The 27,347-nt window shown below is 39.7% G+C and overlaps 1 protein-coding gene across 1 annotated transcript in view; it reads right to left on the minus strand.

The window, feature by feature from the left end:
* LOC108289742 (melanoma inhibitory activity protein 2-like) overlaps positions 1 to 21,691 on the minus strand; it is a 34,725-nt gene extending 13,034 nt beyond the window's left edge. Inside the window, 5 exon segments of the mRNA XM_037731616.1 lie at positions 12,073 to 12,140; positions 13,802 to 13,955; positions 19,828 to 21,246; positions 21,249 to 21,525; positions 21,527 to 21,691. Of these exon segments, the coding sequence (XP_037587544.1) occupies positions 12,073 to 12,140; positions 13,802 to 13,955; positions 19,828 to 21,246; positions 21,249 to 21,525; positions 21,527 to 21,691 (2,083 nt within the window).
* Positions 21,692 to 27,347: the final 5,656 nt, after the last annotated feature.

A 27,347-nucleotide genomic window follows, 5' to 3' on the forward strand; every position in this document is an offset into this window, starting at 1 on the left:
AAGCCCATCAGACTCACAGCAGATCTCTCAGCAGAAACCCTACAAGCCAGAAGAGAGTGGGGGCCAATATTCAACATCCTTAAAGAAAAGAACTTTCAACCCAGAATTTTACATCCAGCAAAACTAAGCTTCATAAGCGAAGGAAAAATAAAATCTTTTGTGAGCAAGCAAGCACTCAGAGATTTCATCACCAACAGGCCTGCTTTACAAGAGCTTCTGAAAGAAACACTGCAAATAGAAAGGAACAACCAGTATCAGCCTTTTTAAAAAATACCAAAAAATAAAGAACATCAACATAATTAAGAACTTACATCAACTAATGGGCAAAACAGCCAGCTAACATTAAATGGCAGTATCAATCTCACATATATTATTATTAATTCTAAATTTAAATCGACTAAATCCCCTAATCCAAAGACACAGATAGGCAAAAAAAAGCCAAGACCCATTGGTATGCTACATCCAGACCCATCTCACATGCAAGGATACACAAAGACTCAAAACAAAGGGATGGAGAAAGATTTACCAACCAAATGGAGAGCAAAAATAAATAAATAAATAGAAAGTAGGAGTTCCAATTTTTGCTGATAAAATGGACTTTAAAGCAACAAAGATCAAAATAAGTAAAGAAGGATATTACATAATGATAAAAGGATCAATGTAACAAGAAGAGCTAAAGATCCTAAATATATACGCACCCAATACAGGAATACCCAGATATATAAGACTTATAAAGAGACTTAGACTCCCACACAATAATAGTGGGAGACTTCAACATCAATATTAGACAGATCAATGAGGCAAAAAGTTAACAATGATATTCAGGACTTGAACTCAGATCTGGAACAAGTAGCCTTAATTAACATTTATAGAACTCTCCACTTTAAATACACAAAATATACACTCTTATCAGTACCACATCACACCTATATACAGGTTTAAATGAAATATTGTTTGGCTGCTTGTTAGTTATTTTCTTCCCTCATTTTTTTTTCTTTTTTTCATGTCTCTATTATTAAACACAATTATAGGCATACCCATTTTTAGACTGCATTCTAGCCTGGGCAATAAAGCAACACCCCCTGTTCTCTCTCCCTCTTCCTCTTCCTCTTTCTTCCTTTCTTTCATTCTTTTTATTTTTATTCTTTCTCTTTTTTTCTTTCTCTCTTTCTTCTTCTAAAAAAAAAAAAAAGAAAGAAAGAAAATGTCCCAAACTTGTAAATCTCTGATGATGCTGAAAAAAAAAAATACAAAAAATATATATAAGGCTGAGGGCTGATTATTAGGAAAATTATCAGGAAAATGGACACTCTCATCCACTACTTGTAGAAACGTAAATCCATTTTTTAAAAAAGAAAAGCTTTAAAAATGTTTGGCCCAGCAGCTTCTCTTCCTGAGAAAATATTCAGAGTCCTACAAATGATTTGAGCACATGGATATAAATGTGTTTAAAGTTCAGCTATGATTGGTTAAATAAATTATGACACATTCCCATAATGGAATACAGTCACATGGTTGAATGCTTTTCCTCTGTTCCAAGTCGTGCTCATTCTTCTCATCTTGGCCTAAATGTTACTTTCCTGGGTTAACCTTCCCAGACCCACCAGGAGAGGTTAAGATACCAGGTCACTCATTTTCACTGGCCTCTCTTGTTTTTCTCTCTCGCACTTAGCAACTCTATAATTTATTCTTACTTGTGTAATTATCTGTTTGATGTCTGTCTCCACATTCCTGTTTGAAGCTCTGCAGACAGGTGCCATTGTGCATGTGTGTTTGCTTATACCACTGTTTTTCTAGCGCAGTGCTTGGCAGATAAAAGTACTCCTTGTCTCCTGAGTCCATTTAGTACCTGCATTTGAATAGTGAGGCATACTGAGCCGCCTAACTCTACCTGATTTCTGAGTTTTGAATAGTGAATAGTGAGAGTTTACATACTGAAGTGTTTATCAAAAATTTATTTTACTATATTTTGTTCCTAAGGCTCAGATATCAGAAACAAGAGCTGGATAGTGAGGGATTCATTCCAGAAACTTAATTGTGTCTATTGGGTTCCCTGGAATAACGTTAGGATGCCAATTATATTGAATATTGAAGAAATGAATAAAGAAGTGTTATAAATTTATTAAAGCTACATTTAAAAAAAAAAAAAAGTGGAAAAATGTCCACAATGTGTTAAAATAGGTGGGCCAGACATGGTGGCTTACTCCTGTAATCCTAGGCTAGGACTTTGGGAGGCCGAGGTGGGAGGATAGCTTGAGTCCAGGAGTTCAAAAACAGCATGAGCAACGTAGCAGGACCCCACATCTACTACAGATACAAAAATTAGCTGGGCCCACACCTGTAATCCCAGCTACTCAGGAGGCTGAGGCAGGAGAATCGTTTGAATCCAGGAGGCAGAGGCTGCAGTGAGCCAAGATTGTGCCACTCTAGTCTGGGTGACAAAGCGAGACTCCATCTTAAAAAAAGAAAAGAAAAACACAATTAGCCAGGTGCAGTGATGTGCGCCTGTAGTCTCAGCTAACTGGGAGGCTGAGTTGGGAGAAACTCTTGAGCCCAGGAGGTCAAGGTTGCAGTTAGCCATGATTTTGCATCACTGCACTCAGCCTGGATGACAGAGTGACAGCCTGTGTCAAAAGAAAAGAAAAAAGGAATGGAAAGGAAAGGGAGGGGAGGGGAGGGGAGGGGAGGGAAGAAGAAAGAGAAAAGAAAAATAGAAAAAGGAAAGTAGGTAACAAAGCAGGATTAAAATTGCCTTGAGTGCCATGGAGAAGAACCATGACACATTCATGGTCCTTTCAGTCACACTGGTTGTTCCACGATAGGCAGGACTTAGTCACTTTGGGCTAATGAGGCATGAGGAGGGCCTTCTTAGGGCCTTCTGAAAAGAAACTATGGATAACCAATCTCTTCTGCCCTGGCTGGAGGTAAACAAAGAGGCATGCAGCTGACTGCTGCTGCAGACATAAGGGAGGGAGAAACTACTCAAAGAATGAAGCCCATATCATGTCAAGTAGATGCAGAGACAGGGAGGACCTGGTTTCTCCATGACACCATCAAGCATCTAGACTGCAAATTAGACAACAGAATATTATTCAGCCATTAAAAAGAAAATTCTGCCATTTGCAACAACATAGATAAAACTGGAAGATATGCCAAATGAAATAAGCCAGACACAGAAAGACAAATACTGCCTGATCTCACTTATTTATGGAATGTAAAAAAAGTGCACTCATAGAAACAGAGAGTAGAAGAGTGGTGACCAGGTGCTAGGGATAGGGGAAATGGGGAGACATTGGTCAAAGGGTGCAGACTTTCAGTTATAAGATGAATTTACCTCCTGGGCACCTAATGGTGACTATACTTAATATACTGTACACTTGAAATTTGCTAAGAGAGTAGCTCTTAGGTGTTCTCACCACACATGAAAAAGGCAACCATATAGGTAATTGTGTTAGGCTATTCCTGCAATACTATAAAGGAATACCTGAGACTGAGTAATTTATTTTAAAAAGATATTTAATTGACTCACAGTTCTGTAAGCCATACAGGAAGCATGGTGCCAGCATCTGCTTCTGGTGAGGCCTCAGGGAGCTTCCAATCATGGCAGAAGGTCAAAGGGGGAGCCAGCGCATCACATGAAGAGAACAGGAGCACAAGAGAGACTGAGGGAGATGCCACACTCCTTTAAACAACCAGATTTCACATTAACTCAGGGCAAGAACTCACTCATTACTGTGAGGAGGGCACCAAGCCATTCAAGAAGGATCTGCCTCCATGACCCAAACACCTCCCACCAGGTCCCACCTTCAACACTGGAACTCACACTTCAACATGAGGCTTGGGCCAGGCACGGTGGCTCACACCTGTAATCCCAGAACTTTGGGAGGCTGAGGCGGGTGGATCACTTGAGGTCAAGAGTTTGTGACCAGCCTGGACAATATAGTGAAATGCTGTCTCTACTAAAATTACAAAAATTACCCAGGTATTGTGGTATGTGCCTGTAATCCCAGTTACTCCATAGGCCAAGACAGGAGAATCACTTGAAGCTGGAAAGCAGAGGTTGCAGTGAGGAGATGGTGCCCCTGCACTCCAGCCTGGATGACAGAGCGAGACTCTGTCTCAAGCAAACAAACAAACGAAGAAACATGAGATTTGGAGGGAACATAAACCCAAACTATATTAGTAATGTATATGTGAATTAGCTTGATTGGGGTAATCATTTCACAATATATATGTATATCAAAACATTACATTGTACACCTTAAATAAATTCAATATTTACTTGTCAATCATACCTCAATAAACCTGGGAGACAAAGTCTGCATATAGAAAAAGCTAGAAAGCTGTATCAAAATATTAACCATGGTAACAACTGATTCCTCTGAGTTGTAAGGACTGGGGAGGATATTTGAGAAAAGAGGAGAAGGTAGTAATTGGTCATTTCAGAGAGAATGAGAAGAATAAATGTAATGGGATTAGCAAGCAGAGCTGAGGGTCCCCTTGACATTCAAACTTATGGAATTCTCAGTGTTTCCCTCTAGATTTAAAATGATCACAGAAACAAGCCCTAAGAGAGAGTCTGATCTGGAATATGTGGGTAAAGTTCTTCTGACCTAAAAACAAAACCAAGTGGCCAGACACAGTGGCTCATGCTTGTAATCCAGCACTTTCGGAGGCCGAGGTGGGTGGATCACAAGGTCAAGAGATTGAGACCAGCCTGCCCAACATGGAAAAACTCCATCTTTTTTTTTGAGACAGAGTCTCACTCCATCACCAGGTGCCAGGCTGGAGTGCAGTGGCGGGACCTCAGCTCACCGCAACCTCTGCCTCCCGGGTTCAAGCAGTTCTCCTGCCTTAGCCTCCTGAGTAGCTGGGACTACAGGCACATGCCACCATGCCCAGCTAATTTTTTTGTATTTTTAGTAGAGACAGGGTTTCACCATATTAGCCAGGATGGTCCCGATCTCTTGACCTCGTGATCCGCCCGCCTCGGCATCCCAAAGTGCTGGGATTACAGGCGTGAGCCACCGCGCCTGGCCAGTAAAACCCCATCTTTACTAAAAATACAAAAATTAACTGGGCGTGGTGTTAAACATTGCCTATAGTCCCAGCTACTGGGGTGGCTGAGACAGGAGAATCACTTGAACCCGGGGGGCGGAGTTGCAGTGAGCTGAGATTGTGCCACTTACACTCCAGCCTGGTGACAGAGCGAGACTCCATTTCAAAAAAGAAGAAAAAAGGGGAAACATCTGATTTTCGGTGTTAAGTAATCAAATGCCAGAGAACATGCAGGAAATAACTTGCTTTACTTCTAATAGGTAGACAAGCTTATGTTCAATGTCAAACCAACTGGCCACTGAGAGTGTCAGCAACTGCACTAGTAGATTTTTAGAACAGTGTTTATTCAACTTGTTTTTAACTACAACCTTCAGTAAGACATACACTTTGCACTGTGACACACAACCAGTGGTGTGCTAGAGCCAGCTTATGTGGGCTCATGAGAGTAGATTGTTATGTTTTTATAAATTGTGAGCCACTATTAAATACAGTCATTATTAAAAATTTGTCTAGGTGCCAGGCATAGTGGCTCACTACTTTAATCCCAGGACTTTGGGAGGCCAGGGCAGGCAGATCATGAGGTCAAGAGATTAAGACCAGCCTGGCTGACATGGTGAAAATCTGCCTCTAATAAAAATACAAAAATTAGACAGGTGTGGTGGCATGTGCCTGTAATCCCAGCTACTTGGGAGACTGAGGCAGGAGAATCACTTGAACCCGGGAGGCAGAGGTTACAGTGAGCCAGCCAATATTGTGCCACTGAACTCCAGCCTAGTGACAGAGTGAGACTCTATCTCAAAACAACAACAACAACAACAAAAAAAAAAAACTGGCCAGGCATGGTGGCTCACGCTGATAATCACAGCACTTTGGGAGTCTGAGGTGGGAGAATTGCTTGAGCCCAGGAGCTCAAGACCAGCCTGGGCAACATAGCAAGACCCTGTCGCTACAACAAATAATAAAATTTGTAAAAAAAATTATAGAAAGTTAAATAATGTTAAAAACAAATAATAATTACTCATAATTCATCGCTTCTTAATTATTTTAATACATTTTCCTGTCATCTCTACTCTCACGGTTACGTCTCTCCTACCTGTATGGTAGAAATGCCATATAAAGATGTGCTAACCTGGGCCTGATGGCTCACGCCTATAATCCCAGCACTTTGGGAGGCCAAAGCAGGTGGATCATTTGAGGCCAGGAGTTCAAGACCAGCCTGGCCAAGATGGTGAAACCCTGTCTCTACTAAAATACAAAAACTAGCCAGGCATGGTGATGCACTCCTGTAATCCCAGCTACTCAGGTGGCTGAGACATGAGAATTACTTGAAGCCAGAAGGCAGAGTTTGCAGTGAGCCAACATAGCACCACTGCATTCCAGCCTGGGTAACAGAGAGAGACTCTGTCTCAAAACAAATAATAATATAAATAAATAAATAGTGATGTGCTACTACTGCATTTCTTTCCAACTCCGGCTCCTGTGATATCACAGTGGTAATCTGAAATAACCGTGGTGGGAATATTTATAGATACCACAGAAACTGGCAAACATGGCCAGATGCGGTGGCTCACACCTGTCATCCCAGCACTTTGGGAGGCTGAGGCAAAACCCGTCTCTACTAAAAATACAAAAATTAGCAGGCCGTGGTGGCACATGCCTGTAATCCCATCTACTTGGGAGGCTGAGGCAGGAGAATCACTTGAACCTTGGAGGTGGAAGTTGCAGTGAGCCGAGATCGTACCACTGCACTCCAGCCTGGGGGACACAGTGAGACTCCATCTCAAAAAAAAAAAGGAAAGAAATTGGCAAACACTATAAATCAGGGCTTGATTTCTTGATTTATTGTTTTGTTGATCCTCTATTCATGAAAGTGATGAAGAAAATAATAATGCAGATTAAATTTTAAAGTGTCTATAACTGTTACACATTGTAAATAGCATTGTTAATAGCACAAAGAATGGAGGGAATACTCTTCCAACATTTAAAAACTATTATCCAGTTCAACAAAGATTCATTCATGTCATTGATAAACTAGTGAAGTTCCAAAATGTCGTTGTTTCACTTTCATCTTATTTGTGAATGTAAACTAAAATATCAAGCAACACTTATGCCACAGTACACTCATTTATCAATATTGCAAGGGACTTCTTTGCTGAATCATATAGATATCGAGCATTTATTCATAGTCCGATTTTCTCAAATTAGAGTTGCATTGCAGCCACAGATTGGCTATGAATGTGAAAGTTTGGCAAAAATCAATAAAAGCATTTCTTGAGAATCAGTTGGCTACATGAAATGTACAGTGAGTACTGTGTATTTATTATTTGTAAATTTTAGCTACATACCCTTTATATCAGTAAAATATGTAATAAATTTATTTCATATTTACATATATACATACCTCTTCTCCCAGGGAGCCAGGTATTAAACATTTTTCAGCACATCACTACCAAAACACACATAGACATAAACAACTTAAATACAAATTCATAAAATAATACTTATACTTACTACATAGATGCCCTCTTATATCTTATACTGTATCTCATTAAAAACACACAACCGTGTCACGATGCTCTAAATTGATGTCATGACTAAGTTTATGAGCCACAGTTTAGAAAACCCTGGTTTAGAGGTTTTTAACTGCAGGTTCTGAAGTTATTTTTTGAAGAGATGTTTGGAGGGATTGTGATCAAGCGTCCTTTCTTTATTCAGAACTAAACAACAATGGAAACTCAAGAAATATGAAGTAGGAAAATTTTGTAAAAACACACGTCAAGGCAGAATTGGAAATCTGAAACCTAGACTTTACCATATCTAGTATAAAGACAAATTATGCAGCTGTTTTATGGTCTAATAGTGTATGCCTGTATTTCAACTTTTCCTATAAAGGCCTTTCCTATAATTAAAAGCCTGTCATCCTTAATGATTCTTACATCTTGATTACTTACATCTATGGAGGTGAACATTATTGTGGACAATTTTTCAAATGCCATTATCTGCCCAAGTCGGTCAAGGACATTACTGACATAACACCATTTCTGTATTTGGTAAAAGAGAATTCAACATTTATAGAAAATGACAGTTGGTTTCCAAAAATAACTAAATGTGTTAGATATCCACAGATCATGAAAGGGATGAAGTGAATTAACCTTTTGCAGTTCACCTACATCAAATAGATATTCTGTCACTAAATTCATGTGCACTGCCTGCAAAAGAGGGCTCACCATTTTTGGAGTTTTAGACAAGTCCTCGGGAGAAAATCCATCCTAGCTTCTCTGGGCTGATATGTGTCTTTTTGACGATGTTTACAAGAAGGCCCTTTTATTACTCCTGTCACTGTAGCAACAGATAGAAAGCCTATACAAATGGGTTTAAACACAGGGGACTCACCTCTCAGGCTGCCCAAGGTCACCAGGGCAATAACGACTGAGTAGTAAAGACTCACACTGAAGGCTGAGAAGGCTCAGTTCTTTTGAATTTTCCCCAAATCTGCCTAGAAACCTTGATAGTGAACCTTTCTGAGGGGTTGAATCATTTAAGAATCTAATGGAAAATGTGGGCTCTCCAGAAAAAGTCCTTCCTCAACAAACTTTGCCTACGCTTGTAGGAGATCCACAGCTCTTCCATCCCCAGGTGAAAATCCTTGGTTTTGGATGGGGATCTTCCTGGCAGAGAATTTGCCAAGAAGGATGGCCAGGAAGATAGACCCTTTTGATAGTTTCAAAGGCCTCTAATCAAAGATAATACAATTTATGAGCTTGGTGTGGTCCAGAATCGGCTCTATCAATTTTACCTATGCACACACATTAAATTCACTGTCAAAAGCATCGTTATTTTAAAAGTTGAGGACAACCATATGCTCTTGGCTGCCTGCAATTATTGGAAATAGGTAGAATATAAATGCAGGAATAATAATGGTCACTGCTTTCTATGGGTTTATTCATAGACAAAGTTCACCTAAGACTTCCATGAGAAAATAAACTAGAAGAAAGTTTGCTATGAAAACCCAGGGATGGCTGAGTGTGATGGCTCATGCCTGTAACCCCAGCACTTTGGGAGGCCAAGGCAGGTGGATCACCTTGAACCCAGAAGTTGGAGAATAGCCTGGCCAACATGGTGAGATTCCATCTCTACAAAAAATACAAAATTTAGCCAGGCATGTTGGTACACACTTGTAATTCCATCTACTTGGGAGTCACTTAAAGCTGGGAGGCAGAGATCAGAGATTATGGTGAGCCAAGACGGCGCCACTGCACTCCAGCCTGGGTGACAGAGTGAGACACTGTCAAAAAAAAAAAAAAAAGAGAGAGACAGAGCGAGAAGGGAGGGAGGGAGGGAGGGAAGGAAAAACCAACCCAGGATAGAAGAGACTATGGGATTCTACCAGGGATAGACAAAAGCAATGGCAGAGCCTTTGAACACCCCTTAATTTATCAGTGTCCCTTGTCTTTGATAAGGACAGTTGACATTTTCTACATTTTACATAAAATGCTAGGCAATTGTAATTTTAAGACAAATCCTCAGTGTTTCATCTCTCATTCTCTCATGTAGAAATATTGGGAGCTGACACTGTCATCATTCAAAGCTGAACCCTCAACTCTCCACAATTGGTCTAAGATTTAAGGAAGGCCTTAAGCCTGCCTGCCTGCCTGTCTTCCTTCTTCCTTCCCTCCCTCCCATCCTTCCTCCCTTCCTTCCTTCCTTCTTTCCTTCCTTCTTTCCTTCCTTCCTTCCCTCCCTCCCTCCCTCCCTTGCTACCTCAAAAGAGGATCTACAATATGAGAAAAACTAAAGGCCAGCTTTCCAGCTTCAGGCTAACAAAATCATTCCAAGAAGGAAGAATGTACATACCGTAAAACATTTTTACAACAGAAATCTTTGAGACCTCTCTAGCTGTCTTCATAAAACTGAGAAGAATCTAAGTTTAACAAGACTTTCATTATGAGATCCCAGATAAGCTTAATAAACAGTTCACCTCAGGAGGAAAAGCACAGAATAACTTAAGAACAAGAACACCCAATAGAAGAGCTACTATCTGGCTGGACATGGTGGCTCATGCCTGTAATCCCAGCAGTTTGGGTACTTTGGAAGGCTGAGGTGGGTGGATCACCTGAGGTCAGGAGTTCAAGACCAGCCTAGCCAACATGGTGAAACCCTGTCTCTACTAAAAATACAAAAATCAGCAGGGTATGGTGGTGTACATCTGTAATCCCAGCTACTTAGGAAGCTGAGGCACAAGAATCACTTGAACCTAGGAGGTGAGGTTGCAGTGAACTGAGATGGCGCCTCTGCACTCCAGTCTGGGTGACAGAGTGAGACTCTGTCTCAAAAAGGAAAAAAAAAAAAAAAAGAGAAGAAAAGCTACCATCACTGTTCTTTGGTTCTGGCCTACTGATGCATGGTGACTTCCATTGTCTCTGGTTTGTTTGAATGTTATAACATCAAATAACCATTTGGCACTGAGTGAGCTTGACATTTTGAAAACAGACATTTTAGACTGCTAAATACATTGCCCTGTTGGTTGTAAACCGCAAAGTACAATAAGTACAATGCCTTATGGCCATCTCCCCTCTCACTTATTATTTGAAGTGTCATGTTTTGGTTCCAGTCCATGGATCCCAAGAAGGGTAGGAACCCTGTGGTAAATGGATATATCTGGGAAACATGGAGAATAAATGCTAGTTGAAAAATATATGCCTTTTATCATGAATTCCTGTTTCTGAGGCTCTGCAATATGAAACACATTTGAATTTTTTATGCTATAAATACATTGGCTCTTTACATTTCCAAATAAATTTGCCAATGAAAATGAACAAACAGCTTTATGAAAAGTTTTAAAGATTTTCTCATATCTTCTATCCTTGTGTTTCCCTAGGAATACTAAAGGTCAGTGAATACAGTGAAATGTGAACAATACAATGCAATACTATCTGAAATCTGCTTTAAAACATTGAAGGAAAGAACAATGTGTATAGTGGTTAAATGAAACAACCGACAAATTGTAGATAATTGTGAAAGGTGGGTGACGGGTACATGGGAGTTCATCAGGCTTTTGTATTTGTGTGAAATTAAATGTTTTTACAGAATTTTTTTACAAGTCAAAGTCATAAAGAATTATCATAAAATATCTCTTTAAACAGGTCAGGTGTGGTGGTTCATGTCTATAATTCCAGCACTTTGGGAGGCCAAAGTGGAAGGATTGCTTTAGTCCTGTAATCTCAGCTACTCAGGAGGGTGAGGCAGAATTGCTTGAACCTGGGAGACAGAGGTTGCAGTGAGCCTACACGGTGCCACTGCACTCCAGCCTGGGTGACAGAGTGAGATGCTGTCTCAAAATTTAAAAAAATCAAGGTAATAGAAGTGGAAGGTTAAAAATGAGTATGAAAAAAAGTGGAAGTCAGAATTGGATATAATTTGAATCTAAGTTTTATGGTTGTCTATGAACCTATAATTCATATTTCCCAAATTCTCTTTCTTTCTTTTTTTTTGAGATGGAGTCTCACTCTGTCACCCATGCTGGAATGCAGTGGTGCGATCTCAGATCACTGCTGCCTCAACCTCCTGGAAAGCACAAGTGATCCTCCCACCTCAGCCACCTGAGTAGCTGGGGCCACTGGTGCATGCCACCTGCCTGGCTAATTTTTTATTTTATGTAGAGATGGGATCTCACTACATTGCCCAGGCTGGTTTCAAACTTCTGGGCTCCAGTGAGCCACCCGCCTTTGCCTCCAAAAGTGCTGGCTGGGATTACAGGCATGAGCCACTTCCTCCAGCCCCAAATTTTCTTAGTCCCAATTTTAATTATTCTGTTTTAGGATAATAATTTTTTTAAACGTGGTCTCTTTATGTGCCAGTGAGGGAATCAAGTGAGGAGTTGTCATCCAAGGATCACTTGTCCTTTGTCACAATGTTGAAGTCCTACAGTCAGTCTTGACTGGAAATTCTTCTGAGGCTCCATGAAATCTTTTCCTGCACATGAATGTCCCTGCAGCACTCTCCTGATTTACTCACCTGCTGCCCCGAGTTCTCCTTTACTAACCCTCAACAACATCTGCCCTTCTGAAGCAGATTCCTTGAACCTAGAATGATAGGGAGAACTCGATGTAGTCTAAGCAGAAAGGCTGAAATTTAATTTTTTTCATTAAGAAAAAATAAGGAATCTCTCTCCTGGGGAGGGATTATAAAGCAGGATCTCTCACAGGCCTTCAGTTTCCCAGTCCTTATTGATATGTAAGCTAATTTTAGGTGGATATGATGGTTTTTAACATTTTAATAGTCATGCTTTTACTTAATGTATATGAGAAATATATATCTAGAAAGTGGTAGTGATACGAAGTTTCATTTTAAGGTAAGCAAAAAGTGAACCAGTAATCCCAGCACTTTGGGAGGCCGAGGTGGATGGATCATGAGGTCAGAAGATCGAGACCATCTTGGCCAACATGGTGAAACACTGTCTGTACTAAAAATACAAAAATTAGCTAGGTGTGGTGGCACACACCTGTAGTCCCAGTTATTCAGGAGGCTGAGGCGGGAGAATCACTTGATCCCGAGAGGCAGAGGTTGCAGGGAGCCGAGATTGTGCCCCTGCACTACAGCACGGCACAGAGTGAGACTCTGTCTCAAAGTAAAAAAAAAAAAAAAAAAATACAAAGTAAAAGAGAGTATATGGATAATCTACAGATATGGCAAAGAATTATTAGGATAATGTACAAATGACTAAATTTTCAGAAACATGAGAATGTAGAAATCAGAAATATATAGATATGACAAAAATTGCACAGACATGCAATAGGAGACCCAGGAAATAGGCAAATGTAAAACTCAGAAACCTATTTAAATCATGCTTGTTACAAACTTGGATTTTTCCCTATTAAAATCTGTAGTCTGATACAATGGTGCACTTCTGTAGTCCCAGCTACTTGGGATGCTATGGTGGGAGGATCACTCGAGCTCAGGAGTTAGCAGCCAGCATGAGCAACACAGTGAGACCCTGTCTTTAAAAAAAAATCTGCAATGCAATGGTTCTAAGTCTGTTAACCACCATTACATACATGAGAAGCTTCATATGCACCATGCATTCTCATGGAAATACATGATTCCTGTGCTTCTCTGTAACTCCATCTCTTTCTCTATCACTCCAGAGGATACTTTGGAAGGCAAGCAAATGAAAAATGTTATAATAAAAGCACTACTCCATCTGAGCACAGTGGCTCACTGCTGTAATCCCAGCACTTTGGGAGGCCGAGGCAGATGGATCACTTGAGGTCAGGAGTTCAAGACCAGCCTAGCCAATGCAGTGAAACCCCACCAGTACTAAAAATACAAAAATTACCTGTGCGTGGTGGCATATCCTTGTAATCCCAGCTATTCAGGAACCCAGGAGGCAGAGGTTGCAGTGAGCCAAGATCGTGCCACTGCACTCCAGCCTGGGCGATGGAGTGAGACTGTCTCAAAAAAAAAAAAAGCAGCATTATTACTACACGAATTCATTTTTGCAGTGTGTAAACTATTTACAAATAGGTACTTTAACTCTTAATAACAGTCTCAGCACACCCCATGACTGATCGCCACCTGATTGCACTTGTCACGGCATAAGCGTGCCTGAGAAACAGTGGTCTTACAAACTAGTTTGGGTCTGAGATGTCATGTGTGCAGACCCCTGTTGGGGAATTTGCACGGTAGGGACTGCTTTCCTTGTTGCCTCTGACCTAATAATGTCCTCTTTTCTCTGTACACATACAGACTGTTGGGCGGGAACTGCTGCTCCATCTGATCGACCACCTCGTAACCAGTGATGGCAAAGACCCTGAAATCACAAATCTGATCAATAGTACCCGGATACACATCATGCCTTCCATGAACCCAGATGGATTTGAAGCCGTCAAAAAGCCTGACTGTTATTACAGCATCGGAAGGTAAAGAGGGGCTGGCCTATCTTTATTTCAAAACGGAACAACACAACATAAAGGCTCCTGCCAGGCACCTATTGGCCTTGGCAAGAGGAGTGTGTCCTGGTGACAGCCCAGCCAGTGTCATGTCGCTGATGTGCCAAAGCTCAAGGCTCCTCAGGGCTGCGTCCAGCTTTCAGGATGAAATGCGACTCAGGCTACTTTGCACAGGTGCCCACCCAGCCTCTCCATCTTCACTTGCCACTCCCTCGCCCTCCCCTGCCTCCGCCCCTCTGTCCCTCCTTCCTGTCCTGGAACTACCAGTGCTTTCTCACCTCAGTGTTTTACACACACCATTTCCTCCCACTGCCTAAATAGCATTTCCTCCAAGACTCTTTCTCCCCGAACTGTCTACCTCAGACACGTCTAGCCATGGGGTTTGTCTTGTTTTCTTTCCTCCCTTCTTTTTCCTTCTACTATTTTTTGGTGAAAATGAGGTCAGAGAAATGCAAAACCTGCAAGGTAAGTAAAGGAAATAGAAAGGACAGAGAAAGTCTTCCTGACTAGAATCTGGGCCTACATAGATATTCCTTAATATTTAGATAATATTTTTATGTAACATTTTGACCACTTTCTTACCATTAATATTTTTCTTTTTTTAATTATACTTTATGTTCTGGGGTACATGTGCAGAACGTGCAGGTTCGTTACATAGGTATACACGTGCCGTGGTGGTGTGCTGCATTGATTCCCCCATCATCTACATTACGTATTTCTTCCCCCCATCATCTACATTAGGTATTTCTCCTAACGCTATCCCTCCCTATCCCCCAACTGCCTGCAATCCCTCCCCTAGCCTCCTACCCCACAACATGCCCCACTGTGTGATGTTCCCCTCCCTGTGTGTGTCCATGTGTTCTCATTGTTCAACACCCACTTAAGAGTGAGAACATGTGGTGTTGGTTCTCTGTTCTTGTGTCAGTTTGCTGAGAATGATGGTTTCCAGCTTCATCCATGACCCTGCAAAGAACATGAACTCATCCTTTTCTATGGCTGCATAGTATTCCATGGTATATATGTGTCACATTTTCTTTATGCTATCTATCATTGATGGGCATTTGGGTTGGTTCCAAGCCTTTGCTATTGTAAACAGTGCTGCAATAAATATATGAGTACGTGTGTCTTTATAATAATAGAATGATTTATAATCCTTTGGATATGTACCCAGTAACGGGATTGCTGGGTCAAATGATATTTCTAGTTCTAGATCCTTGAGGAATCCTCACACCGTCTTCCACAATGGTTGAACTAATTTACACTCCCACCAACAGTATAAAAGTGTTCCTATTTCTCCACATCCTCTCCAGCATCTGTCTCCTGATTTTTTGATGATCACCATTCTAACTGGCGTGAGAGGGTATCTCAATGTGGTTTTGATTTGCATTTCTCTAATGACCAGTGATGATAAGCTTTTATTCATATGTTTGTTGGCTGCACAAATATCTTCTGTTGAAAAGTGTCTGTTCATATTTTTCACCCACTTTTTGATGGGGTTGTTTTTTTCTTGTAAATTTGTTTCAGTTCTTTGTAGGTTATGGATATTAGCCCTTTGTCAGATGGCTAGATTGCAAAAAAAATTTTTTTCAACAATTTTTATTTTTATTTATTTTTTCATTTTATTGCATTTTAGGTTTTGGGGTACATGTGAAGAACATGCAAGATTGTTGCATGGGTACACACGTGGCAGTGTGATTTGCTGCCTTCCTCCCCATCACCTACATCTGGCATCTCTCCCATTGCTATCTCTCCCCAACTCCCCACCCCCCACCGTCCCTCCCCTATTTCCCCCCAACTGACCCCAGTGTGTGGTGCTCCCCTCCATGTGTCCATGTGTTCTCATTGTTCAACACCCACCTATGAGTGAGAACATGCGGTGTTTGATCTTCTGCTCTTCTGTCAGTTTGCTGAGAATGATGGTTTCCAGGTTCATCCATGTCCCTACAAAGGACACAAACTCATCGTTTTTGATGGCTGCATAATATTCCATGGTGTATATGTGCCACATTTTCCCTGTCCAGTCTATCATCGATGGGCATTTGGGTTGGTTCCAGGTCTTTGCTATTGTAAACAGTGCTGCAATGAACATTCGTGCGCATGTGTCCTTATAGTAGAATGATTTATAATCCTTTGGATATATACCCAGTAATGGGATTGCTGGGTCGAATGGAATTTCCATTTCTAGGTCCTTGAGGAATCGCCACATTGTCTTCCACAATGGTTGAACTAATTTACATTCCCACCAACAGTGTAAAAGTGTTCCTATTTCTCCACATCCTCTCCAGCATCTGTTGTCTCCAGATTTTTTAATGATCGCCATTCTAACTGGCATGAGATGGTATCTCAATGTAGTTTTGATTTGCATTTCTCTGATGACCGTGATGATGACCATTTTTTCATATGTTTGTTGGCCTCATGTATGTTTTCTTTTGTAAAATGTCTGTTCATATCCTTTGCCCACTTTTGAATGGGCTTGTTAGCTTTTTTCTTGTAAATCTGTTTTAGTTCTTTGTAAATTCTGGATATCAGTCCTTTGTCAGATGGGTAAACTGCAAAAATTTTTTCCCATTCTGTTGGTTGCCGATTCACTCTAGTAACTGTTTCTTTGATAGCAAAAATTTTTTCCCATTCTGTTGGTTGCAGGTTCACTCTAGTGATGGTTTCTTTTGCTGTGCAGAAGCTCTTAAGTTTAATTAGATTCCATTTGTCTATTTTGGCTTTTGTTACCATTGCTTTTGGTGTTTTAGTCATGAAGTCCTTGCCCATGCCTATGTCCTGAATGGTATTGCCTAGGTTTTCTGTATATCTATCTATATATGTATATACATATATTATATATAAGTGTATATATACATATATTATGTATAAGTATATATATACATATATTACGTATGCGTATCTACAAGCATATACATATATTATGTACATATATATGTACATGCATAGATATCTATGTATATATCTATATATACATATATTATATACATGTAGTATGTATATAACTATAATATATGCATATATAATGTATATATGTATCTATACATCCCATAGTGTGTATGATATATATACACATATAATGTATATGTTATGTATGTATACTAGATAAGATACATATACATAATATATAAATATATACATACACATCTAAGAAAAAGAATACTAAAATTATTATAAATAATTGCTAAATTAGATATAAATCTGATGACTGTCCTACAGAGTAATAAACCATAACTTTTGGTGCTATCTTCTTTACAGAGCAGAAATCATTTTTGTCTCTGCAGGACAGATATTATATCTCTATTGAACAAAAATATTAACATCTTACCAATTTTCTACAAGCTAATATCTGAATTTACTGTTGTAAAATGTGCAAATCAGTAATAACAAGTCAGGATTCAATTCACCTTAGATGGGCTAGTTAGGCAATGCCCTCATATGAAAACAAATTATGCAATCATATTTTGCCTTCCAAATTTTGGAAATTTTTTTCTGACCAAAGGTCATCCCAGTGTACAGTCCTCACTGGTCATATGTGAAAGGGACTGTTTGGCCCCTCATGATTAACATTATCTCTTTTAAAACTGTTTGCCAATTTCATAGGTAAAAATGAAATATCATAATTTTAAGTTTTAGTATTAATGTGACTGAACATTTTTCTCATAGTCTTATTGAACATTTATCATTCTTTTTTTAAAAAAATTACTATCTATTGCTCATTTTTCTAGTGGTGTATTAGTCTTTTCTTTCGTGATTCATGTTTTTTGACATATTCCTACCAAGTTTATTCATAAATTACATACTAATTTATATTTTCTTCCATTTTTATTGCATTGGTATTTTTATTTTTTCATTGACTTTTCCTTCTTACATCTTATTTTTTCAGTGAATTTTAGAGCAGTTTGAGGTTTGCAGAAAGATTGAACAGAAAGTATAGAGTTCCCATATACCCTTTTCCTGCCCCACCCACACACACAGTTTCCCCGATTATTAACATCTGGCATTAGTGTGGCGTATCTGTTACAATTGATGAGCCAATGCTGATACATTACTATCAACTAAACTCATAGTTCACATTACCTAGGCTATGAGGTTTTTTAATAGAAAAACTAGCTGATTTTATTATTATCAAATGCCAAACAAGTCTTTAAATCAACTAAAATGTATTTAATTCAACATAAAGTTAACTTTCACATTTGTCAACAACCACAGTAAATACAGCTCTTAGCATAAAGACACAGGCATTAGAATTTAGTCTCCCCACCTGCAAGATTATATATATAAAACTCCCACTGTTGTTTATATAATAGTGGATTAATCAAAATAGTTATACTATCTAGAATAAAATAAAATGGAAATAATTTACTCATAAGAGTCACATTTAAATCATCTTTATTTACAAAATATTATCATGAGATTTATAATTCTATTAACCATCAATTTTAGCAAAAGCATAAATAAAGTAAGTATAAGTAAAATTATACAGTAACAGCAGTTACTTTAAATTGAAAATGAGATCAGTCAAAATGATTGTTGAAGAGAGCAAAAATCTTGTCAGGTTTCATGCTGTGGTTCTGGACGTTCAGTAGCAGGCTCATTTGAAGGCAGAATCAATCCTGAAGGAACTCATTTCTACTTTTAAAATGTCGAGGTGGGAGGAAAAAATCCAGGTTTTGGGGGAAGATAAGGAGGAAAACTCCTTGGTGGATACACATTTCTCAGTTGAAAGAGAGTGGTAAAAGACAGTTTATAACTTTGAGAACCTTTATTGTGCCCTAATAAATCATTAACTTTATAGCTTCCATTACCTATTCTTTATTTACAAATCGACACCAGAATAATTACTTGATCTACGAAACTGATTTTTACGACATTGAGAAAAATGTACCTCTTCAGATACAGATAATTAAAGGAAATGTCATTAATTTTTAATGTAATTTTTGTCCTATCTTAACACCTGCTTTTTAAAAAAGATAAAATATTTCAAAATATATAAAACTTACTGTAAAAATAAAATTTTTCTTACATTATCAAAGTCCTTCTCAAAAAACATTTCATGTAACTTAATTCTCACCAAACTTAAAATTCACATCAGTGATTCCCAATTCTGATTTGATATTATACTAATACATTTCCAGTTATATCAAAGAACACCTTAAAATTCTCCCAAACAAAATTCATTTTAATTCACTTTAAACTTTAAAAAGAGAGGAGAAACAAGGGAAAGAATGACTAGATGAGACATTCATAGGCAAAGCCTGGTATTTGGTAATCATATATTTATTCTGCAGCACCCTATAGTTCAAAATGGTAAAGTAGGAATAGAAAAGCAATATATTATTCCCTTTTCTTATGTGAAGCTTTAAAAGAATTCAATAAATTCAACAGTTTGGTCAAACATAATAAATACATTTTAAATTTTAAATAAGTAGGACTACTTATGAAGAATATTTTTTAAAAATAGCCAGTAATTTTAATGCTAGAATATAAATTTTAATTATTTTAACTGACAGCCAGAATAACCAGTTGCTACCAATAAGATACAGATAATTTTAGTTTTATAAGACCTGCAAAACGTCAATTATTTTTTGACTACCAAAATACAGAAATAATTCTATAGTATTAAGATGAATCCATTTGAAACCTCATTACAGTTCACTTGTGGCTGACTGCCTTCCCAATTCTGAAAAGTAAAGGTACACTCACAGATGCTTGAAAAATTTTTCCTCCACTGTGTTACTACATGAACAGATAGCAAAATTAATATCTCTGATTAATAAAACATATATTCAGCTGTAAAAAAAATTTTTAAAAACGAGCATACTTGCAAATGGAGCATGTGGTGGACCTGGGAAATCCCTTGGTGGAAAATCATCTCCAGAAGCTCCCTTGTCCCACAAAGGTGACAGGGGCCCAGTGTCAGAAGGACCCCTGTGAGAATCAGTTAACATATCAGAGCTTGATTCTCCTCTTTCATTGGTAACCTGATGGTCCAGAGGATTGGCTGGGGAGCCTCTTCCTCCTCTCCTTGGAAGCAAAGGTGACAGTCTGGGTGGACTCTCCAATGAAGTTGGAGGAGACAGAAAAGCTCTCATTTCAGATGAAGGCCGACCCAATGTTGAGGGACCATATGGGGAATGATCTCTGCCAAGTGGTGTGTTTGGGACATCCAGTGCATACAGATCTTTTTCGAAAAGTTCAAATTTAAACTCTATTTCCATTAACTTTTGTCTGTTGTGAGCACATTCTTTCCTTAAATCATAGAGATTTCTCTCAGCAGTTCGAGCTGCAAACCAATTATCATGTGCTTTTTTTTCATAGGAAATAGTGTGCCCTTGATAATAATGCATTGTTCTCTCCAATTCTTCTTCAAGATCTTTGGCTCGCTTTCTGTAGGTCTCCAGCTCTGCAGTGGCATGGCTGATACTTTTGTCTACTTTAGAAAGTTTCTCTTCTGTCTCTACCCAGTAATTATCCTCTGTTGTTAATTCCCTGTAGAGTTTCATTTCATTTTCTTCATATAGTTCAGTCATTACTTTAAGTTTCTGTTGAAGCTTCTGATTCTCACCTTCAAAACGTATGTTTTTTGACTGCAAAGATACTTGTTCAGTCTCAAGATTTTTAATACACTCTGTAAGCTCTTCCTTCATTTTATCAACTTCAGATGACTGAATGTAAATTTGATTTATTTCTCCTTCTAAGCTTTTTAAAAAAACATTGAACTTAGCAGCATGAATCAGTTTCTTCAAAGCTCCTTTTGGAGAATGATCTAAGCAAGCACCATTTTCTAATTCACTGTTCATTTCTAACTCCAAGTTATCACCATCCGTTCTGTCTTCTCCAAGCATAGCAGCCCAATCTTTCATCTTTAGCAGGCGTTCAGTCAGAGTCTTGATGTGATTGTCTTTATCACTGAGAACTTGTTCTGCGTGTACTTTGGAGTCTTCCAATGTTACTTTCTGTTTATTAAGTTCACTCACTTGTTCTTTCCGTACTTCAGCTTCTTGCAAAAGTTGTTTCTGGCTTTCCTGAAGTTGAGAATTTTCATCCAAAGCATCATTTATTGCTATCTTCAATGGTTCTTCATTCATTTGAAATAAAGTCTTGAAGATCATTTTGGCTTCAGCTACTTGTGATTCAAGGGATTTTGACTCATCTTCTAGAGACTGTATCCTTTTTGAAATATCTGCCATCAGTTCATTTTTTTCAGACTGTTTCCATTTCTCTTCTTTAACCCTTTTACTAGACGGAGTATTTCCTCCTCAAGTTCCGTATTGGACTTGTTCAGCTTTTCACAAGTTGCCTCCAAACTTTGTGCTTCTGTTGCCTCCTTCTCAAAGCTGGGATCCTGTAAAGATGACTCGACTTCATAGCCTTCATGCTGTTTTTGAATAACACTACATTTTTCAAGTAGTGTACATTTTTCCTCAATTAGTCTAGAAAGTGTTTCAGCAAGTGTTTTCTCTCTTCCCACATAAAGCCGATTCCTAACCGATCTAAAACCTCTCCACAAAAAAAAAGGGAACAGCAAAAAATACAAAAATCACTGCCCATATCACCCATTCCCATGGAAAACCATAAGAATTGAAATCTGCTCCCATACTTTGACGCAGTGCTGCCACAACCCTGTGTAACACCTCCAGAACCAGCCTCAAGTAAGGCTGAGGTGTAGCCTGGGGCTCCTCCATAGCGCCAAGGCTGCTCTCGGGGTTGCCACAGTAACCTTGGCCTGTGGAGGCCACAACAAAGGACAGAAAACAGGCAGCCTTCTGTCTGGAACTTGAATCTACAGGGGGCAACCAGAACAGACCACTGCAGAGCCGGCTGCAGGGGAAGCTGAGGGACACCAGGGGAAATGGGAGATGCAGGAACCCACAGGCCTCACAGGCCCATGCTGCCTTTTTATTTTTTATTTTTACTTTATTTTTAGAGATGGGGTCTTGTCATGTTGTCCAGGCTGGTCTGGAACTCCTAGCCTCCAGCAATCCTCCTGCCTTGGCCTCCCAAAGTGCTGAGATTACAGGCATGAGCCACAGTACCTGGCCTAAAATTTTTTTCTGTTTCATTACATCCAAAATATCCTGATGAAACTGAGAATACATATTTCCTTGGGCAGGTATCAAGTGTAACAAATTAAAATCTTTTCAGAAGCTACTTTCTTAATAGTTGCTATATTTCATTAAATCCAAGATACTGTTGATTATAAAACCCAGTGTACTACCAAGAAAAAAAGAAAATATTTGTGGTTAAAGACATGATGTTTTTAGCCATAAAAAAATTTAAGACACATCCCAGTTCCGAGATATTAAAATATGAAAAACATTGCATCTTAGACCAGGAGCAGCAGCTCATGCTTGTAATCCCTGCACTTTGGGAGGCCAAGGTGTGCAGATTACCTGAGCTCAGGAGTTCGAGACCACTCTGGGCAACATGGTGAAACCTCGTCTCTACCAAAATAAAAAAAGTGAGCCAAGTGTGGTGGTGCACGCCTGTAGTCCCAGCTACTCAGGAGGCTGAGGTACAAAAATAGCTTTAACCCAGGAGGCAGAGGTTACAGTGAGCTGAAATTGCGTCACTGTCCTCCAGCCTGTTTGACAGAGCAAGACTCCATCTCAAAAAAAAATAATAATAATGTTACATCTTAGTCTCCAGTAAAATGAAGGCCAGGGACAGTGGATCGTGCCTATAATCCCAGCACTTTGGGAGGCCAAGGCAGAAGGATCACTTAAAGCCTGGAGTTTGAGACCAGCCTGGGCAACATAGTGAGACCCTATCTCTAAAAAAAAAAAAAAAAAAAATTAGCTGGGTGTGGTGGCACACATCTGTGGTCCCAACTACTCGAGAGACTGAGGTAGGAGGATCACTTGAGTCCCAGGGATTGACACTGCAGTGAGCCGTGATCACGCCACTGCATTTCAGCCTGAGCTAACAGAGCAAGACCCTGTTTCAAAACAAACAAACAAATCAACAACAACAAATCTCCTTAAGCAAGCTAGAAGTCAGACAGAGAAGCTCATGTAATCATTCTTGGTGGTGTATTTTAGTTAAAATGAAAAGCATTCCAAATTTCTAGCAAAATGTGTCTTCATTTAAATAAATGAAGGTGTCCGTGTAAATAGCTCTCAGCATCTTACATGTTTTGTTGAGTCAAATTGTAAAATGGAGTCAGGTTAGGAGAGGAAAGAGAATAAAAGAGGTGCATAGTGTGGGGTGGTCTGGTGTAGCTCTCCTACAAAAAAAAAGTGATGCCACAGGAAGGGGTATTGGGATACAACTGATGAGAGGGATTAATTTGTGGACTTCGATGAGAAAATAGGAAGGCGCAGAGAAAGGACACAAAGGAAATGAAAGAGAAGGCGGGGAAGGATGCAAGGAGTGGCAAAAACAAAGCCATCCAAAATAGGAGAAAATCTTTCAGTCCTCTCAAAGAGATTTCACACGAGCTTCTGCTCGACCCAGCAATATTCTGTTCCGATTTCAGAAACTGAAACGATCTCCTACTCTCCGGCGACATCCACTCCTGGGAATGGGGCACAGCACCTTGTCAACTCATATAAGGAAGATATTATGGAACGGAGGCAAATCCCTCAGAAAGTAGTTCATGCTTTCGTTCTCATGGAGCTTAGAAAGAGGGGCTCAAGAAGCTTAGTTATTTAGCCTGTGTAAAGAAACAGGATCCAGATGCTTTGGAGATTAATTAAAAGGGCCCACCCTGAGGTTCACAAAGAAAAGCCAAATCTTGCCAGGACCTGGAAACTCATTAAGCGCTTGTCCAGGACATTACATGGTGCTGAGGAAGGCCTCAGCATAGAGGCAATGTGAGGGGGGATTAGGGACCTCTCAGTGTGCTTAGCTATTGTATTACAAAGGACGCTATGAACTTGTCTCCTTAAAGAAAGGCACTGAAGATGAGGAACAGCCCCCCACACCAGCCTCCAGGACCTCTTGACTATCTCCTCACACAAAGCATACTTGTGTCAAAAATGGGAAGAAAATGTAGATGACGCCAGTGTTTCTAGCCAGGAAAGGCTCTGAGCTAGCTAACATGCCAATGGATATCCGTTTCTCTGTCCATGAATCGTCCCCCAGGCACAGAGTAGAACCTATGCCAAGTATGCTATATTTTTATCTGCCCTGCCATCTGCATCCCGTGTTGCCAAACACTGAAATATTACTCCGTGCTTAGTCCATCCACGCAGACAATGCTGAGGAGTCCCCCTATTGCTTATTCATGTGATTTTATCAAATCAAAACATTTAGAAGCAGCATTTAGAAGAAAGCCATGGCATCAGATCAGTATATTTGAGTACCACCAAGGAAAGGACAGAAAGGGATCTGATGGCATTTGCTATGACCCTGGAGAAACCCTCCCAAGGTATTTTTCTGTGTAAAGAGAGAAAATGGACATTTTTTTTTCAAATTTAAGTATAACTTACATACAGTAAAAAGCACTCATTTTCTTAAGTGTGCAGCTTGATTAAATTTTATATGTCTACCCCTGCGTAACAACCACTCAGATCAATATATAGAATATTTCTTTTCTTTTTTTTTTTTTTTTTTTTTTTTATCTTTTTATTTTTGTTTTTGTTTTTTTTTTTTTTTTTTTTTTTGTCTCACTCTGTCACTCAGGCTGGAGGGCATGTTGTGATCATAGCTCACTGCAATCTAGAACTCCTGGGCTCAAGTGATCCTCTCACCTTGACCTCCTAAAGTGCTGGGATTATGGATGTGAGCCATCATGCCTGGCCAATATATAGAATATTTCTCTCACCTCATGAGATTCCCTCATGCCCCCAGCCAGTCAATAACCCCTCAAAAGTAACCATTAACCTCACATCTATATTGATAGATTTTAGTCAATTCTTGAATTTCATGTGTATGGAATCATGCCATACGTTCTGATAGCATATGCTCTTTTGTTTCTGTCTGCTGTCACTCCAAACTATGTCTATGAGCCTCACCAATGTTGCATATAGGTGTTCATTTTTTGTTGATGTGTAATATTCTATCATGAATATTCTAGAGTTTATTCATTCTACTATGGTTGAACAGATGAGTGGCTTACAATTTCTAGTTATTAAAAATAAAGTTTCTGTAAATATTCTTCAATTTACAGAAATATAATATTTGATGGATATCTGTGCTCATTTTTCTTGGGTATATACCCACGAGTGAAACTGCTGGATCAGAAGGCAGGTTTATATTTAACCAAACGGTTTTTTAAATTTGTACATTCTACAGCAGCAACATCTGAGAGTTCCAGTTTCTCCACATTCTCACTCTCACTTAGAATTGTAAGTCCTTTTAACTTCTCCATTCCGCTGAGTGTGAATGATATTCAGCATAGTTTTAATGTGCTTTTCCCTGAAGTCTAATGCTGTTAAGTATGGGTATAGCTGTGTATAAATACAGTGATTAGCTTGGAATCATTTCGCAATGAGAGTAAGAATAATTTTAAAAGGGCATTGGAAGAAAATGACTGTGAGATAAATACTGTACTTTCATACTTTCATCCATGCTTATCCCCCTCTGCTTTTTCCTTTTTCTGGTTTGAAACAGAGTCTCACTTTATCACCCAGGCTGGAGTACAGTGGTGAGATCTCATCTCACTGCAACCTCCACCTCCCAGGTTCAAGCGATTCTCCTGCCTCATCCTCCCAAGTAGCTAGGACTACAGACGTGCACCACCATGCCTGGCTAATATTTTTAGTAGAGACAGGGTGTCACCATGTTAGCCAGGATGGTCTCGATCTCCTGACCTCATGATCCGCCCGCCTCAGCCTCCCAAAGTGTGGGGCTGAGCCACCGCGCCTGACCTGCTTTTTCTTTTCTACATTGCCACCTTTCTGTTTCATTCAATAAATACTTGTGAATATTGACTCCTTTCAGTGGACAAACCAGGACTTTCTCCCTTCCCCTCTCCCTTCTCTAGTTCTCCTTAGAGTGGGAAAAAAATCAATGGAAATAAAGGCACTGGAATGCAGTAGATAGCTTTGAGGAATTCCACCTCACCAGACTCTCCTCCTCTGAGAACTATTCCACATATACAAATGTGGGTCCCTACAGGAATGTTTGTATCATGTGACCCCACCTCTTCCACTGTTTGGATAAGTGGGGGCGCCTGATTTAGAAGAAGGTGCCTTCACTTGTTGGCATTTATTGGCATGAACCTAAAAGCTTATCTATCCTAAGCATTTGGGGTTTGGCTATTGAGATGCTAGTCAGTTTACCAGGGACACTGGAACTGAGAGGGTGTGAAGACAAGCCAGACGCACAGAGAAGACAAAGCTAGTCCACAGACAGAGAGACAAATAAAGAGGAGATGTGCGGACCAGGCGCAGGGGCACACGTCTGTAATCCCAGCACTCTGGTAGGCTGAGGTGGAATGGTCACTTCAGCCCAGGAGTTCAAGACCTCAGCAACATAGCAAGACCCTGTCTCTACAAAAATATTAACAACAACAAAGAAATGAGCTGGGTGTGGCGGCATGCACCTGTGGAGCAAGACTCTGTAAAGAGAGGGAGGGAGGTAGGGGAGAGAGAGAGAGAGAAAGAGAGAGAGAGAGAGAATGTAGAGATAAGATGGAGTGCAGCTAAGAAAAAGTAACTCCCACCATGCTTATTTCTGGTTCCATTCCTGTGGATGCTCAGCAGCCTTCCTGCCTTGGGCTCTGTGAGATGTCTTAATAGTGATTCAAGTGAATTTCCCATTTCTGGTGAAGTTAGTTCAAATACATTTTTGTGACTTGCCCACAGAAATCATGAGTAAAAGAATTCTTGTCCAACTCCCTCTTGGCTGTGGATGAGAGAAGACCAAACTCCATGTGGCCTGTTCCTGCTCCGTCCAAGCCTCCCTCCTTCCAGGCTAACCCTGCAAATGCTAACATTCTTTATACTAAACCCAGAAAATAATAGAAATAGAATCAAAACCGGAAAGTGCTAAAAATATGAGACCATGGGATCTCCTGCTAAATTTTAGCCTCAGCTGCCTTCTTCCTCTTCCTACTTTCTTCTTTGATCATGGCCACTTTTATCTTCTTCCTCCCTTACCACTTTTCTTTTATTCCTTTGCTTCAGCCTCTTGCCTTTTGAAAACATGCTGTTTTCAGAGAACAAGGATGATCATAAAACAAAAGCATATTGCTTTTTGAGGATGATGTTCTCCAAACCCTGGGGTGCTGTGTTTTTGTTTCTGTATGTGTCCCTTTGAGACTTTTGGGCACACACAAAAAAACTATTGACTAAAGAAAAACAGTGCCTGGGATGCAGGTTCATAAACTGCAGAGATCAAGAAGCAAACCAGGTCCCATGTGAGTTCAGTCCAGTTTTCAGAGCTGTGTGAGTT

Source organism: Cebus imitator, unplaced genomic scaffold (genome assembly GCF_001604975.1).
Source record: "Cebus imitator isolate Cc_AM_T3 unplaced genomic scaffold, Cebus_imitator-1.0 Scaffold414, whole genome shotgun sequence".
In the NCBI taxonomy this organism is placed as follows: domain Eukaryota; kingdom Metazoa; phylum Chordata; class Mammalia; order Primates; family Cebidae; genus Cebus; species Cebus imitator.